Genomic DNA, 16,195 nt, shown 5'->3' on the forward strand with positions numbered 1-16,195 from the left:
CCAGCCTGGATTTTACAGAAATTAATTCTGCTTACAGAACTAGATTTTTATTGTCTTTAATGCCTTTTTTTTTTGTTGGAATAAAGTCTGAAGAATCCAACTCAGTCTCACTTTACATCATAAAGATGAGAATCTAGTAATTTTTTGCTCATTTAACACATGCTACAATTATGTTTCAGGGCTTTGTGTAAACATTCCAGCACACTGCTTTATTTCTATCATGTCTTTACTACATTTGTGTGCCACTGATTTTTTTTTCCACCCACAAGCAAAGCCTTGCCTGAATTTTGTTATGCTCTTAGCTGACTCACTTGGGGTACTCACTCAAGATGTAAATCTGCTGCCCATTATACAACAAAAACACAAGCTGAACTACTCACGAACTGATCATCCCTCAGCACCTCCCTACAATTCCTCAGCAAACCAAGAAAGATGAGCACACTTTACTGCTGGGGAAAAAAAAAAAGCTTAGTAGCTCAGCAAATCACAAGACCTGCCCTCAGAAATCAGTGCAACATAATACAGCACTACTGGTAGACTAGACAAATCAATTATTCGTGTTGAGCAGCAAACCAACCCAGGTCCAGATTTTGGTGCTAACCATCTGAATTTTCCCTAGAACTCTACAGAAACCTCTGCTTAGTTGCACTATCTTGGTAAAATGGAACTTGATTTGCATTCATGGAGATCTGAAAGCAAAGAAAGCTTTTCTTTTTAAATCTGTCTCCATCCACCATACAGCTGCACAATAATGAGAACAGCTGTATATGCCAAAAATTGGCTTTGCAGAACAACTTTTGACCTAAATAATAGAACAGAGCTAATTGGAGCTAGCAGCATTGCTTCCTGATGGTTTAATTTGAACTTCCTGATATTCCACACAAAATACATGACTCAGGGCTGTCCTTTTTACACACAAGAGAAGGACACAGAGTTGATGGAAGCAAGGGAAAAAAACCAATTTGTAAGCAAGAGAAGAACATTCTTTACAACTTATTTTTTATCACACAAGCAAAACCCATTCTATTATGAAGCACAAAGAACGATAGCTCTGTATCTATGAAGCATGAGAGAGTACACCTCGTTTTGGCTCATAGAAAACATGGCTGCTGACCTTTGCAATAAAACACAGGGGAAAGCCCATGGTTTAATATATGTTATTTATCTTTTTATATGCAGAAGTAAACTGGGGCTCTTCTACCCAGGCTCTTTACTATGTTAATGCCTTAGATAGCGCTCTGGCATTAACTACAGTGGAAGACCATGTGAAAAACTTCAGGTAAGATTTTCAGTGAACTTTAGTAAAATGGCATATTTTTAATAAGTACATGACTTGATTAAATACAACCTCTTTTTCCCTCCTAACAGACCGCAGTGCATAGCATTAACAGGAGCTCCTATGATCAGGCCTGCTCTGCTAGACATCACACATGCTTTCACAAAGAACAACGGGCTGTGCATCTGTTGTGAAGTGTACATGGTAAGGTCAACTTCTATAAATCTGAAAATTCAGCACCAGTGCTGCAGCTCTCCATTACACATTCCACTCTCACTCAGCACACAATGTTCCCATTGGTGCTGACGGGTGTCTGTGCAAACCATGAAAGAGTTTTGCACTGAGAATGAATTTTGTCGTAAGTCTTGACAAGAAAGCTATCGGCTGATATAGAGCCTGCTGGTAAATGCCTCATTGAGATGCATTTCAGAGTTCACAGTAGATAGACCAAAAAGTGGTTTGAAAAAAAGAAAAATAAAGCATTAAGAGGATTTTTTTTTTTTATGAACATAGTAAGGCTTAAAAAACTAACCAACCAAAAACCTTATCAGAACCAAAGAACCAAAATTTGAAGGATTAGAGTGCAAATGTCATATTACCCAGACTCTATTCTTATCTTTGTCACTGATTTGCACTGTTGGGGCTTGGCAAGTATTTCAGCTCTCTTTGCAGTGGTTTCTTCAAAGCTGTAACAATGCTAATTTTGAGGATAAACATGCTCCTCTGAGATCTAAAGAGAGGACCAAACTGTATTTCTAGTTATAAGTACATAGGAAATGATGCAACTTAAAGGATGAAGATTTAGTCTCTCATTAGGACAGAATAAAAATAGATGGGTTTGTAGTGTAGAAAAGAAAAGGTATTTTAATTACAATGACCTTTTAATTTTGAGAGTGAAAAAAACCCTCAGCTCATAGCAGAATTGAACAAGTAGAGTCAGTCCAGGCAAGATAATGTGTTCCTCTACAGAAGTGTAAGAATAATTCATTGATGGTGCCACACTGCAGAAAGGAAGTGCAGAAGATCTAAGTGCAATTGTTCTCAAATCAAATGAATCAATAAAGATTGAATGGTCCTAATTATTCTGTACTGTTATTGTTAGCTTTCCAATTGCAGTCAGTAAGCATACAACCAATTCCAACAAGACAGTGAGACTATGCAGCTTCCTGAAGTTGTTTCAGCAAGTTTTCTGTATTCTTCAGCATGTTTCTCTAATATTAGTATTTCCAATGGAGAACTGAAATTTTGTTCCTGTCTATACAAACAAAACTGTATTTTGCTAGTGTAAGCATCTTCCCATTTTTCAAAACTAATTTCTTCAACTTCAGCTAAATTTCATTTGGTTAGTAATAAAAACATGACATAATGAATCTTTGTGATTTGTAAAATCATGGTAAAAAGTGGATGATAAAATCCCTCAGTAGATTGAAGAGCAGCCTACAATATACATCAAACACAGCAAGACTACTTGGCCATAAATATAACACTCAACATATTTTGCCTCCAAAACTGACATGCTGATAGCTATGCATGAAGTTTTGAGACACCATGCCAGACAGAACATCTCCCACTCCTTGTTTTCCAAAAAGCAGCAAGAAAGCTCTGAGGAACATGGTGATAAATGGTTCAGAAATAGGTAAAACAAATTATGGCAACTGAACACAAAATGATTTAAGTTATTTGCCTCTGAGGTGGTGGCTGCATGTTGGCTTGAACAGCCTGAGTTTCTGGTAAAAAGAGGTGTTCTGATTTTACTCCCTGCCTTTTGAAAGGCTAGTTTTCAGTCTGCACATTCACTGGACTCCTTGTACCACTGCACAAACATTAATTCCCATAGAAAGGAGGAGTAGGGAAGGACACAGATAAGCTATCATCTGATAGAAGTGTGGGACTGTCTCTTCGGCCAGCACAAATATATTGTGCAAGACAGTTGCAAAACTGTCTTCAGGTACTCTCCTTAAAGAGACTGGGAAAACAGAAATGACTTTTTTCTCCTTTCCTTACCCACAAGACAACTTCAACTCTTCTCAAGCTACACCCAGTAAATCCAACAAACACCAGTAAATCTACTATCACCCAAGAATGCAGCATGACCTCATTAAAAGAAGATCACCTGGACTGCCCCATTCCTCCCTCTGTACTTCTCATATAGCCATACAGAGGTCAGAAACACACATGGAGGACAACCCCTGAGTGAGCATCAACTTACCTTACCTCTGATCAGGTTGAAACTCACCTTTTAAACTATGTATCATGCTAAAAACAAAGGCACAGATAAAAAACATGGCATATGAAATCTGCCAGGTTATTTCACAGCTTCTTTCTCAACTCTGTTTTCTGTGGTTTAGATGGACTATCTGGAAAGTTCATTTTGAAGACCCTGTCTTCTTTTCTAGCAGCCAATACCAATTCACTGAAAGTCCACTTACTGCAGTTATTTCTACATCTGTATCAATGTATGGTACATCCCATTTTTTTTCCAGGGAGGGAAAACAAAAAGTTCAGTAAGGCTGAAAAGCTTTGAAAAAAGGACATTTTGGTTTTACATTCAAAACCACTTTTAGGAATTCATTTTGAAGTAAGCAATCCTTCCCATACATTTCATTTTGGAATGACCAAGTTTTGCACTGTTCTTTGAATAAGAAAGAAATTTTCAGTTTACAGTATTTGCTACGGAGAAGAAAAGAAAAATATTTCCCTTAGCATTATTTTAACCAATTGAAAGATTCAAATGTGAACTTTGAAATACAATCTCCTGAGCAGGAGTTTACCAAGACTTCCTAGCTTTCTATTATAGGAAACTTCTATCAATTTCTCTAGTTATCTGTTCTCTTAGAACCAAAATTCTCAGCATCCTCATAAACATTTGAAATTTTTAAAAGCACAAAGGAATTACTTCAGCACAAAATGAAATGTGCAAAAACAGGAAAAGCTCAAAATCATCTTTTCACAACAACACAAACCAATACCACTTCGCAAGGTAGGCACAGGGAAATACTAACTCGATTCAAAACACTTCTATCCTGGCACATTTAGTCTAATTACTGCTTCTGTCTCTGATGTTGCTGGACAAGCTCCCACAGTTTACAATTCTGTTCTTCTATTCTGTACTGGAAACTGAAGGCTACCTGTCCAGGCTGATAACACTAAAAACAGTATTTGAGCATCCCTCTCGGAGTTTCACCTTCACTGCAGAAGATGTGGACTACTGATTCAGCTTCCCAAAGACAACATGAAAGGGAATAAACAAAGGCTAGCAAACTCTAAACTCAAACTTAAGAGCAGAGATGTTTAAAATCAATTAAATTCCAAATACATGCTTCCTAAGTTTATCACAGTCTTTCTAAAGGCCATGCTTGCAGACTTAATGCTTTTTTGAGCCTATCCTTTCGGGCAGACATTGCCACTCCATTCTCTGCTGTCAGGGTATTGTATCATGTCCCATAACTTGGATGTGCACATGGATTTTTGCTTCATTAAATCACCTGGATGATCACCTGGAGGACCTGGTGACAAAGGCATCTTCATCTTTAACTGTATGACAACAACTTTTCTCTTCTTATACTACTAAGACAAGAGCTTAACTATGTATATTTAGATCTGCTGAGACTTGTTTAGGTAGTCAAGTCAGGGAGGGACTATATTCACTCTCAGATACTTCAGCATAGCTTAGATATTTTTCTAAGATGCTACAATCCATAGTAGTCCTTCTTTCTGTCAGAATCACTGTATTTAAGTAGCATTAACAGCCTCAGCTCTCTCAAGCAGAATGTGAATGATGTTAGCAGCACAGCTCTTTCCAAAGGGCTGAATCTATGTGAATCTTTTTGGAAATGCATTTCTCTGACACTCTGCATTTGCTTCCCCAGACTAGGTAGCTCCTTGAAAAATCATTGTGTGATATATAATACAAAGCCTTCTTAAGAATATATTATTGTATCATGCAGGGACCACGCAAGCTGTGTGTTAAGGAGATGAACAGTGGCATGGCAAAAAAGCAGGCCTGGCTCACAAAGAACAAAAGAAAAGCCTTTTATGCAGCAGTGGCAGCTGACAGCTTCAGAGATGGAGTCAAGAGTCTACTTCAAGTAAGCTTTTTGTTTACAAAACACATACAAGACTGTTACATCAAAGCATCCCTCTATGTAAAGCATTACCATAACTGCTTAGTTTTAAAGAAGTCCTCTGTATATGTGGATGATGTTACAAACAGAAAGGGCATTCTGGGGGTATATGTATATTATATCACAGGTTATTTCCTAAAGAGGTCTAGTTCTGGGCTGTGGAACTATGAGACAAGTCAGGCTGATTCTGTCCTAAGTGAACAAGACAGTATTGTAAACAAAAGAGGCATCTATGAGGCAACACTTGATACTCTTGAAATCAGTTCCATTGTCTGTTATCAAAAGAGGCATTCAGTATCTGAGAATATTTTTGCATTAATTGAAAACTGGAAATGTCTAACATACATTTTCTGCAAAGAGGAAGCCATCTAAATAGTCTGCAATATTTTTCTATTACTGTAAGAATACAGCAGATCATTTCCAATAGTCCATTTTAAATGGCCTTAATAAAAGCACAGAGGCACTGTTTTCATATTGCCATCTCACTCACTCTCACATATATATGAGTATTTAAACATACAGGTATTGAGGCAAAACATATTAAAAAATGCCATCTTTTCCACAAAATATACTGCAGAAAATACATGAATGCAAACTCGGACACGACGGAATTGACTAAAATACTCTGGCCAACAGTCACTGATAGCCTATCAGGGCTCTCTGTACACCTGCTGAATGGAGCAAGATAAAGCATTAACAATAAAGATCCCTTTGTTCCATAGAGGTCTCACAGGGACACATCATCTTGGGTTCATCTTGGGTTTATGCACTGTCTCAGCAGGAAATCCTTCTGATGCCTTTGAGAACTGTTACCGTCAGATCATCGCTTCCTTTCCATTACTACTACTTAAACACTATTGCCAAAGACAACTACCAGACCACAAGTAATTCCCTCCAACAAACAGGATAACCACATCATCATTATTATAACCTAAGGATGTCTGTATTGCTTTGTCAATCAACTATTCAATGTCAATAGTGCAGATATATCAGAGCTACTCAAAAAAAGCTCCAACAATTTTTACCTGTTTTCTTTTTGCTAGTAGTAAAAACTGGAAAGTGTAACCACTTGACAAGGTGGTGTATTTGTAGGTCTCCTCTTGAGGATTCCAAATACCCAATGGGTATTTAAATTTCTATAAAAACTAGGTTAGCTGAATCTAGAGCTGACAACCCTTAATTGTCCAGGTTTTAGCATCCAGGCCCTGTTCTGGAGGTAATCTAGTACCCTGGCAAATAATTTGTTCATCCTGCTTATAAACTGGAAGTTTATCTATAATGCACATTCAGGTAATTTTTGGGTAATCTTTTGGAAAGAACAGATTAAACAGAACAGCAATGGCTTCTAACTTCAAGGCAAAATACAATTATTCTTAAGAAGACATGCATTCTCTGAGGCATTTCTAGAGACTTCAGACTCAGCTTGTCTATTAAGTACTCCAAATCCGATAAAAGCTTCACGCTATTATGTTAGAATGAGCATACAGACAGTGCTTGAAGTCTCCCTTGATTCCAAGTTACTGAACCATTTTCATGAGAGCATGTCAGAATAAATGCAAATGAATGCTAATTTAGCAAAACTACATTTCTGTCATCTAAACTAACTTCTGGTTGGAATGATTTAGAGCTAATCTTTCTGCTGTCTGCACGGGTATGAGCATGAAGGACATTCATGAAATGTAATCTAGCTGTAAGTGTCTCCAGAACATTACTTCAGTTATCTTCTGCCATTACTTTTCATTTACAGTAAAAGCATCTGTGTGTACCTTCTCAAACAGTGTTTTAATATTGTTAGGCCTCAGGTTTGGGGAGAATGAAACCAAATACATTGGTGATTGGATTTAAGAAGGACTGGAGAAGTGCCACTGCCACGCAAGTTGAAAACTATGTGGGCATTATACAGTAAGTTACAGCTCAGCATCTCATTTTTCACTCCTCTTAGACTAATACAGCATCTCATACATAAGTTCATGTGTAGAAACAACGTAAGAAATACATACAAACCTAGGTTCACACATGATAGCTCTACAAGAGAAATTTCTGCCCATTAAAAAGATGTCCCTGGCTTCACACACCCAGCAAGACCTCAACAAATAGGTGGCACTGTCAGACCTGATGTGGCTTGACAATGCTAAACAAAGAAGCTGCACTGCTCTCAGTAGTGTTTTTTGAGAGCTGCATTTTCCCATTTTTACTGGGCAGGATATCACAGAAAAACAACCCTAATGCTTAGGGAATAAAAGAACATCATGGAATTATTCTAAGCCTAGGAGACGGAGGAAGAACCTTGCTTCAAGTCTCGTGTGTGCCTAAGGCTCAGTAGCTCTGCGGGTTGAGATTTAGCTTGGAAACAGTTATTTAGAAACAGGCTTTCCACAGATTCTTGCCCCAAATCCACCTGTAATGCTGAAGCAAGTTAAAGAATAAGAAAGGCCACCCCAGCACTATTTCCTCGGAGAAGGGGAAAACAACCATCGGCCACCGACTATTGTCAGAAAGACCCATCTCAGGCACAGCCTATCTGTTCCCACACCCAGCCATACTCTTTTTTAAATGAGGGAAGAAAGCTGACAGTACTTTACTATTCTTGAGCAATTCATTCTGTGATTTTATCTAGAACAATCTAGTAGTTGGCTGCAATACCTCCTTGCAAGTACTAACACTTTTACTGATCTGCTCAGTGTAGCTTTCCTTACCAACATGCATGAAACAAAGTGATATTTTATTGTTATTTTTCTTTCTTTTCAGTGATGCCTTTGATTTTGAGCTCGGCATGATCATTGTTAGAATTAGCCAAGGATTTGATATATCTCCAGTCCTCCAGGTTCAAGGTATGTGGTGACTCAGTAGCTGAATATCTGTGCTATTATATATGCAGCATAAGAAGGAATCTTAAAGTCACTCTCTGGTTTCTAGAAGAGTTTCTACACAGGTAACTTCTACAGATCCTTCCTGCTTCTGCAGTTTCAATACTGCTTAAAATCCTTACTGAAGCAGTGACAGGAGGTGACCAGCTGCACTTCTGGTACCACCTCTGTGGAATGCTGGGGCCCAGCAAGTTCCCAGACATGCAAAGATCTGGTACTCACAGGAAACATCAGTTGTCTTTTTTCACATCCTTGTTCATTCTTCCTTAGGTTAGCTGTGCATATCTCAAGGGGGAAAGGGAAAACCTTCCACCATAACACAGCCATTCAGACAGATATGCCATCTAGGTAGAAAAGGTGGAAGGAGACAGAGCACAAAGGGTTTCCGGAAGCAACATAAAACAGTGGCCTTCATTTTTCTTTCAAATCTTGAGGACACAGAGGTCTTACTGTTCCCTCAGATACCCTGAGGTGTTTTTTGCGGAGAGAATGATTCCACATAAAACCCCACCAAACAAATCTCTACATTTTCAGCACAATCATTTTCCCACTTCTTGTAAGTTTGTCCCTTTGAACAGAGAGATGCAACCTAAACCTAGACACTACTTCTAGAGTACCTCGGCCCCCTCCACCAGATAGACGTTTTGTGTATGAGGTAGGTAAAGTCTAGATAAGGAACACAGGCAGGCATGAAAAGAAGAGCAACTCTTTGCTGCCGCCTGCTGTAAATTTGCCTCCAGCTTCTTCACAGCCTCCCAGAGACACAGACCGTGCTCAGAACTGCTGGGGAGAACACCTAGAAAGGGTTATGTACATCGTCATAGGATGTTAGGGGTTGGAAGGGACCCAAAGAGATCATCGAGTCCAATCCCCCTGCCGGAGTAGGACAATACTATCTAACACAGATCACAGAGGAACACATCCAGACAAGCCTTGAAACTCTCCAGAGAAGGAGACTCCACAACCCTTACAGTAAAGAGGTTCCCCCTTGTGTTGAGGCAGAACCTCTTTTTCTTCAACTTACACTCGTTGCTCCTTGTCCTATCACAGGGAGCAAGTGAGCAGAGCCTGTCCCTCCCTCCTGGCCAACCTTTAGATACTTATAAACATTTATCAAATCCCCTCTAAGTCTTCTCTTCTCCAGACTAATAAGCCCCAGGTCCCTCAGCCTCTCCTCATAAGCCATGCCCTCCAGTCCCCTAATCATCCTTGTAGCCCTCTACTGGACCCTCTCCAGCAGATCCCTGTCCCTCTTAAACTGGGGAGCCCAAAACTGAACACAGTATTCAAGATGAGGTCTCAGCAGAGCAGAGTAGAGGGAGAGGAGAACCTCCCTTGATCTGCTGGACACACTCCTCCTAATACACCCCAGGATCCCATTGGCCTTCTTGGCCACAAGGGCACACTGCTGTGCCATGGTTAACTTGTTATCCATAGCTAATTAGAGCAAAGATTAATTCCCCAGTAAAGAGGACAGGTTCTGGAACGAGGAGACCTTCAAAACAAAGTAATCTTTAAGAATCAAAAGGCCCAAAGAGTACTTTATGAAAGAAAAAAAGACTATTTACCCAGCTTGATGTGCATAGAAAGCTACAGGGTAAAACTATAGGGACTTAAGAAAAAAATTACAAGCAAATTATGCACTTTTTTTTCTCCTCCCTCTTAATACCTACAAGAGATCTGCCTGTCTCTGCTCAATGTAAGTCAGAAATTGACTGCTCAGAAGATAATAATCAGAAATTTCAGTAAATTACAGTAAAAAATACATGAAAAGTATAGCAAATACTAACTTTGCATTTTTACAAATTAAGAAGTGCTCTCGAGTGTGAACACACAAGGAATTGTAAAGAAACACTGTGATCTGCAGGAGGAGGGAGGCGATTGCCCCCCTGGACCAGGCATTAGTGAGGCCATGCCTCAAGTACCGTGTTCAGTTTGGGGCACGACAATGACAAGAAAGTCACTGAGGTGCCACAGTGAGTGCAAAGAAGAACAACTAAGCTGGTGAAGGGCTTAGAGAAAAAGTCTTATGAAGAGCAGCTGAGGGAACTGGGACTGTTTAGTTTGAAGACGAGACTGAAGGGAGACCTCAGCGCTCTCTACAACTACCTGAAGGGGCAATACAGGGAGGTAGGTGCTGGTCTTTTCTCACAGGTAATTAGTGATAGAACAAGAGAGAATGACCTTAAGCTGCACCTGGGGAGGTTTAGGTTAGACATCAGGAAAAGAAATTTCACGAGAAGAGCAGTCAAGTATTGGAACAGGCTGCCCAGGTAGGTGGTTTAGTCACCATCTCTGGATGTGTTTAAAGGTTGCTTGGACGAGGTGCTTAGTGATATGTTTTAGTGATGAACTTGATAGAGTAGGGTTAGTGGTTGGACCTGATGATCCCAACCTGAATGATCCTGTGATTCTATGTCAGCTCTACCAGCTCTGTCCTGCTCACTTGTCCCTGAAGACCATTTCCCAGGGTGTCCTGTTGACTAACTCCCTGAAGAGCTGGAATTTTGCTTTTCTGAAATTCAGAGTCTTGATTATGCCCCTTTCTTCATTTGTTTCCCTTACTATTGTGACTTTCACCAGTGCATGATCACTGTAGCCCAGGCTGCCTCCAGTCTTGGCATCCTTGATGAGCTCACCTGCACTGGTGACCAAGATGCACCGCCTTTGGTTAGAGGTGTTTATTTCTTGTCTCAGGAAGTTATCATTAAGGCACTCCAGGAGCCATCTAGACTGTCTGCAGCTCAGTGTGTTATTTTTCCAGCATATACTCGGGTGGTTGAAGTCACTGAGCAGAACAACAGCCTATGAGCACAATGCCTCCCATATCTGGAGTGGGAAGGCTTCATCAACAGGATCCTTTTGATCAGGAGGCCTGTAGTAGACTGACCACAAGGTTCCCCCCATTGCCTTGATCTCTAATTCCTACTCAGAAGATTTCAACTTGCTTGTAGCTATTATTTAGGGATATTTCTTCATATTCAATCCATTTCTTAATAATATCTAGCTAGTGAGGGTTTGGTTGGTTTGTTGTTTGTTTTTTTAAGCATATATTAAATTAATTTACCTCACTCTTAGTTCTTGTGTGATTCAAACAGAAGTTTTCCTTATGAAAAAAGCTTTCTGCAGGCAAATGTCTAGATCATATTAATTAGTGTATCACCATAACATATTCCATGGTAACATGTGGTACCTTTTCCTCAGCAAAAGTTTAATATTGCTAAGATGAAACTGTTCTTTTATATTACTGATTTTGCAGAAAGTATATATTTGAAGCAAATGCAGAAAAATTTTAAACCATTAAAAATATCTCAGCATAGCAACTGATGGCATATTCAGGATCCTTACATATTTCTGAGAATTTCAAAGTCCAAAGCCACATGACCCTATTCTTACAATAGGGACTCAAGGGCTAGAAGTCAATATTTCACATTTCAAAGCCTTGGAAAATAAACCCACCAGCCAAATTCACAAACAACGCTCAATAAATACCATCTCATGTAACTATAAACTCAGTAATACTGAATTAGATCCAGAAAGGGAAATGTGACAGCAGCTGAGCAGCACATTAGTACACATCACTGCTGTAGGCGTGGACACCCTAAGCCAGGGCTTCCAGAGATTAATTCTGCTCCCTCCTCCCTACTGGTTTGAAAGGAAAAAGCATTTTAACAGTTTTTCCTCCCAGCAGCTTTACACCATGTACAAACTACCACAACAGCAATTGAGTCACCACCATTATTTCAATAAGTGAGTTAATCTACAACAGAAAATGATGTGTTATCAGTTCTTTTGTTTTTCCAAATACCCAGAGGAATTAGAGAAGCTGGAGCAGGAGAGATTGGCACTGGAAGCTACCATTAAGGAAAACGATTTTGAAGAAGGAAAACGTGGCATCTGTGGATTCTTCAGAAAAGCTGGCACACTCAATATCTCGAGACATGAAACAAAACAGGGTAAGTTCCAAAATAACAACTTCTTCCTCACCCTCCAATGAATCACATTTTCACCAATATGTAAACGGGACTTTGCCTCAGGAATGATCACCTTAGAATCAAAGAGAAAGACCTGGAGCAGGACTTACCCTATGCAAACTTGTCTTGGTGACCACAACCATTTAATGCAGAGCAGTGAGCATCCTCTGCTAGTAGGACACACTGTCTTCAAAAAAAAAAAAACAAAGAGCATTACCTTGCCCTTCTTCTCCCTTTGCTAGATGAATCTCTCAGCTTAGCTTATGTTGAATTTTAGGTGTCAAAATTAGCAGACAGTTATTAAAGTCTGAAGAACACAGAACAAGCTGAGGTTTGTTTTGTTGGGTTTTTTAACATGGTGTTATTCTGGTTTTAAGCAGAGGCTTTCCCCCCCCCCACCCCCCTTTTCAAAGACAATAGGAACAGTAAAAATTTTTATCTCAACTCAGAAAGGCATTTTTGCATGCTATTTTCTCTCATCTGTGTGGGGAGAGAGGGGGCTTGTGAGAGCAGGCTGTGTTAACCCAGGACCCCCTTGCTCAAATGCAGACAAGTACGTTCAGAATTTCACCTGCAGAGACTATTATATCTGACTGTGCATGCAACTCCCACAGGTATCAAGAAAAACTACAGACTAAAAAACATAAAATGCCATTATTCTTTCCTTGGCAGACTTCAGTAGCATATATTTCTGTAACAAATACCACAAGCACATGCACCCCTGTTTCAACTACCCTTTTTGATTTAGTTCAAACGTATACAGGAAATACATATTACACACTTTGGCTCTATATGTAAGAGAGATGATGTCAATAAATATCCCTGCCTCTCTGTTTTGCTTATACATGCTCCCCAGAGTTACTGCATCTTCCAGCACAGATGCTGGAACTGCAAAGGAAAGCCTGTGACTGCCTTAGAACTATAGGCAGTCTAGAAACACAGGAAAACCAAACAAAGCATTGTCAGAGCTTAGCAGATCAGAGTAAAACCTCTAAAGAAGCCTGTCTGTTCCATTTAAAACACTGCTCTGACACCATCTCTTTGAAATCATTGAAAGAGAAGTAGTAATAAAGCCACAAGCTTCAAAAGACGAAATGAGAGAAGACACTGCTAGTACACAGGCAAGACTGTACCTTTTAAAGCCAGCCATGCAAACAGCAAGAAGCAAAGTTTATTTTCAATTAACAATGACCCTCTCAAGCATGGGAAAGTTGCCATATATGCTTACTGCCTTCCAGACCATGTTTCACTCATGCTCTTGCTGTATCCCATTAGCAATTTGTCCACCATTACAGTCATTTCAGGGAGCTCTGTATTTTACAACATACAGCCAAGCTTGTAAACAACACAAAACAATGCTGTTTACTTCTAAGACCTATCAGATGTGTCCCAAATTGCTTTTTAAGGCCCTAACAAATTTTACTTTAAAAACGAACCAAAGAACAAATAATCAGATAACTCTTTTCAGGGAATCATAATCTAGTGACAAAGTATTACCCAAGCTTTGGTTTCTGTGCATGTTGGGCTATTAAAGCACACAGCATCTGTGCTGGATTTTTTAAAAGATTTAAACCACAGAAATTGTGTCAGAAGCAGTTCATTTCCCTGAAGCTTTCTCTCCCCTCGGTTCCCTAAAGCTACTTGTTGCCTCACTTGTCAGAAATGCTTCCACTTTCTTTCTTTTTCATTACAGAGAGCACCATTAACACAATGCAGTCAATGCATGTGGGTGAATTCAATCAGAAGCTGCTAGAAGCCAGTGCTCAATTTAAAAAGAAGCAAGGAAAAGGCACAATTGACATTTGGTGGCTGTTTGATGATGGAGGTAAGGAACTCAAGCGAGAACTGCAGGGAGAGATTTCTGTGTTACCAAATACAAAAACAGGCACAAGCTGTTTTCTTTTAAGATGACATAATCATTTTTATGTCTGGCTTACATGTTTTGTTTTGAGATTAATTTATGTCCAACACTGCCGAAGTGAAGGACTGAATTTTTACCACACAACGCACTAATTTGGTCTTCTTGCAATTTTATGTGTTCTTCTAGGTCTAACAATCCTAATTCCTTACATTCTAACATTAAGGAAGAAGTGGAAAAATTGCAAATTAAGGATCTTCACCGGAGGAAAAGTCAACAGAATTGAAGAAGAAAAACTAGTGTAAATATATTTGTCTTACTGTTTAAAGAGTTTTAACTGATGCATATACAGTAGAAACCTCTAAAAATCTCAACAGAACTGGCTTGTACTGTGGGCAGCATTAACAAAAATTCTGTACTTGATAGAAAGGTGTGGAGCTTATGGCACAGCCCTCAAAGCTTAGTGTAAATGGTGATGATCAAAGGAAACTCACTGCCAAGAGTTTCCCCCCATTAACAGCTCATATTCCCTTCTCCAAGAAGAGCAGTCTGGACTCTGTAATGAGAATATAATTAGTTTTATGGGTTTTACATAAGACTGTCCAGTTAACACTAAGTGAAATTGCACATGAAGCTTCTCATATGCAAATACCACAGGCAGGTAGCTCACATAAATGTCATTAACCGTGGTAAAATGCAAAGATGTTAAAGAGCAAGCTTATCAAATATAAGACCAAGTTGATTTGACTCAGCTTCAAAAAAAAAGTCTAGCTCTCATAATCACCATTGTCCCTTAAGCACAGGAAAGGTACCAATATAAACTTATTGTTGTCATCACTGTATATAGGACCTTTCCTTCCAAAGTGCTTCACACATTAGAGGCACAGACACTTTATCACTCAGGCCAATTTGGGATGGAAGTCACTAACTGCTTCAAAAAGAGCAGCAGCACACAGCGAGTTAAAAACAATCCCACCAAAACTCCAGTGAAAAAAAAAGCAACATGGATACAAGGAACAAGAGATACAATTTAGCACCCCTAGGATTATGACAGGGTGCTTTGAAAAGACAGCTGCAACAAAGATGCTCCCTTAGGGTTTTGCTTTCATAAGGGAAAGTTTACTCCTCTGTAGTTCTACAAGTTATAAGGATTACCCTTGAATTAACATACTTCTGCAGAAGAAGTTCTCAAGTGTTTGCACAAGCTATTCTCATCACTGGGTAAAAAAAGCTTTACAGTTGCTCAAGGACCTGCAGGGAACTATTTCTGCACTGACAGCTTGGCTGTTCGGGGCTGCAACTGGTTCCTGGATCTAGACACCAAATTTTGTTTGGAGGCAGCAGGAGGTTTTGACATTAAACGAGATTTGTCAAATCGTGACAGACCTTCAGAGGCCGTTCTGGTGCCTGTATACGCTGCTTTGTCCTACAAAAGCCAGAGTAAACAGCAGGGTCAGCACAGTTGACAATGACTAAGTTTGTCTCCAAGACAACAATGTGTATGCAATTCTCTCTAAACACTAGCTTCCCTCAACAGCATATTCCACTCAGCACACAGAGAAGTTTTAAAGAGACAAATCCAGAGGCCAGGTCTCTATTCCACTCTCTACACAGATCTAATACAACAACATCTAAATACAACTTCACCTATTATAGTTCCAATTTTTAAAAAGGAAATTTATCTGGCCTCTAGCTAGTATTTCAATACCCAAAGAGTTTTTTTCTTTCTGCAGAAGTTAAGACTTTGCTCTTTTTGGTGTTCAAAACAGGGATTGCCCTAAGGGTCATCAAGATTTATACAAGCAATATGCTGTTCTTACATTGAAAAAAGAAGAAATACATTCTCAGATCATAACCAAACATGACCATTTCTGTCATGGTTTCTCCAATTTTTGACCTTTTCAAGTTCCAAAGCCTAAATAAAAAAAATAAATTAAAAAATAGAAAGGGGAGTGGGTGGGTTAAAGTTAGGGGGAATGGGGTAAGATAAAATAATCTAAGTTCCCAGACGTGCTTCAACCAAAGCTAACACTGAAACTGACCTAACTAAACTTCTCTAACCTCAAAACAAATACATACAATGCTATAAATTATTC

The 16,195-nt window shown here is 39.3% G+C and overlaps 1 protein-coding gene across 2 annotated transcripts in view; it reads left to right on the forward strand.

Moving 5' to 3' along the window:
* SLC12A1 (solute carrier family 12 member 1) overlaps positions 1 to 16,195 on the forward strand; it is a 47,256-nt gene that overhangs the window by 24,225 nt on the left and 6,836 nt on the right. For both annotated transcript variants that reach the window (XM_064157646.1, XM_064157647.1), the window contains exons 15-22: positions 1,180 to 1,279; positions 1,369 to 1,480; positions 5,224 to 5,364; positions 7,196 to 7,302; positions 8,149 to 8,231; positions 12,080 to 12,223; positions 13,935 to 14,066; positions 14,289 to 14,400. In XM_064157646.1, coding sequence (XP_064013716.1) covers positions 1,180 to 1,279; positions 1,369 to 1,480; positions 5,224 to 5,364; positions 7,196 to 7,302; positions 8,149 to 8,231; positions 12,080 to 12,223; positions 13,935 to 14,066; positions 14,289 to 14,400 — 931 coding nt within the window. The remainder of the gene's footprint in view (positions 1 to 1,179; positions 1,280 to 1,368; positions 1,481 to 5,223; positions 5,365 to 7,195; positions 7,303 to 8,148; positions 8,232 to 12,079; positions 12,224 to 13,934; positions 14,067 to 14,288; positions 14,401 to 16,195) is intronic.

This window comes from Pogoniulus pusillus, chromosome 17, assembly GCF_015220805.1.
Source record: "Pogoniulus pusillus isolate bPogPus1 chromosome 17, bPogPus1.pri, whole genome shotgun sequence".
Taxonomy (NCBI): domain Eukaryota; kingdom Metazoa; phylum Chordata; class Aves; order Piciformes; family Lybiidae; genus Pogoniulus; species Pogoniulus pusillus.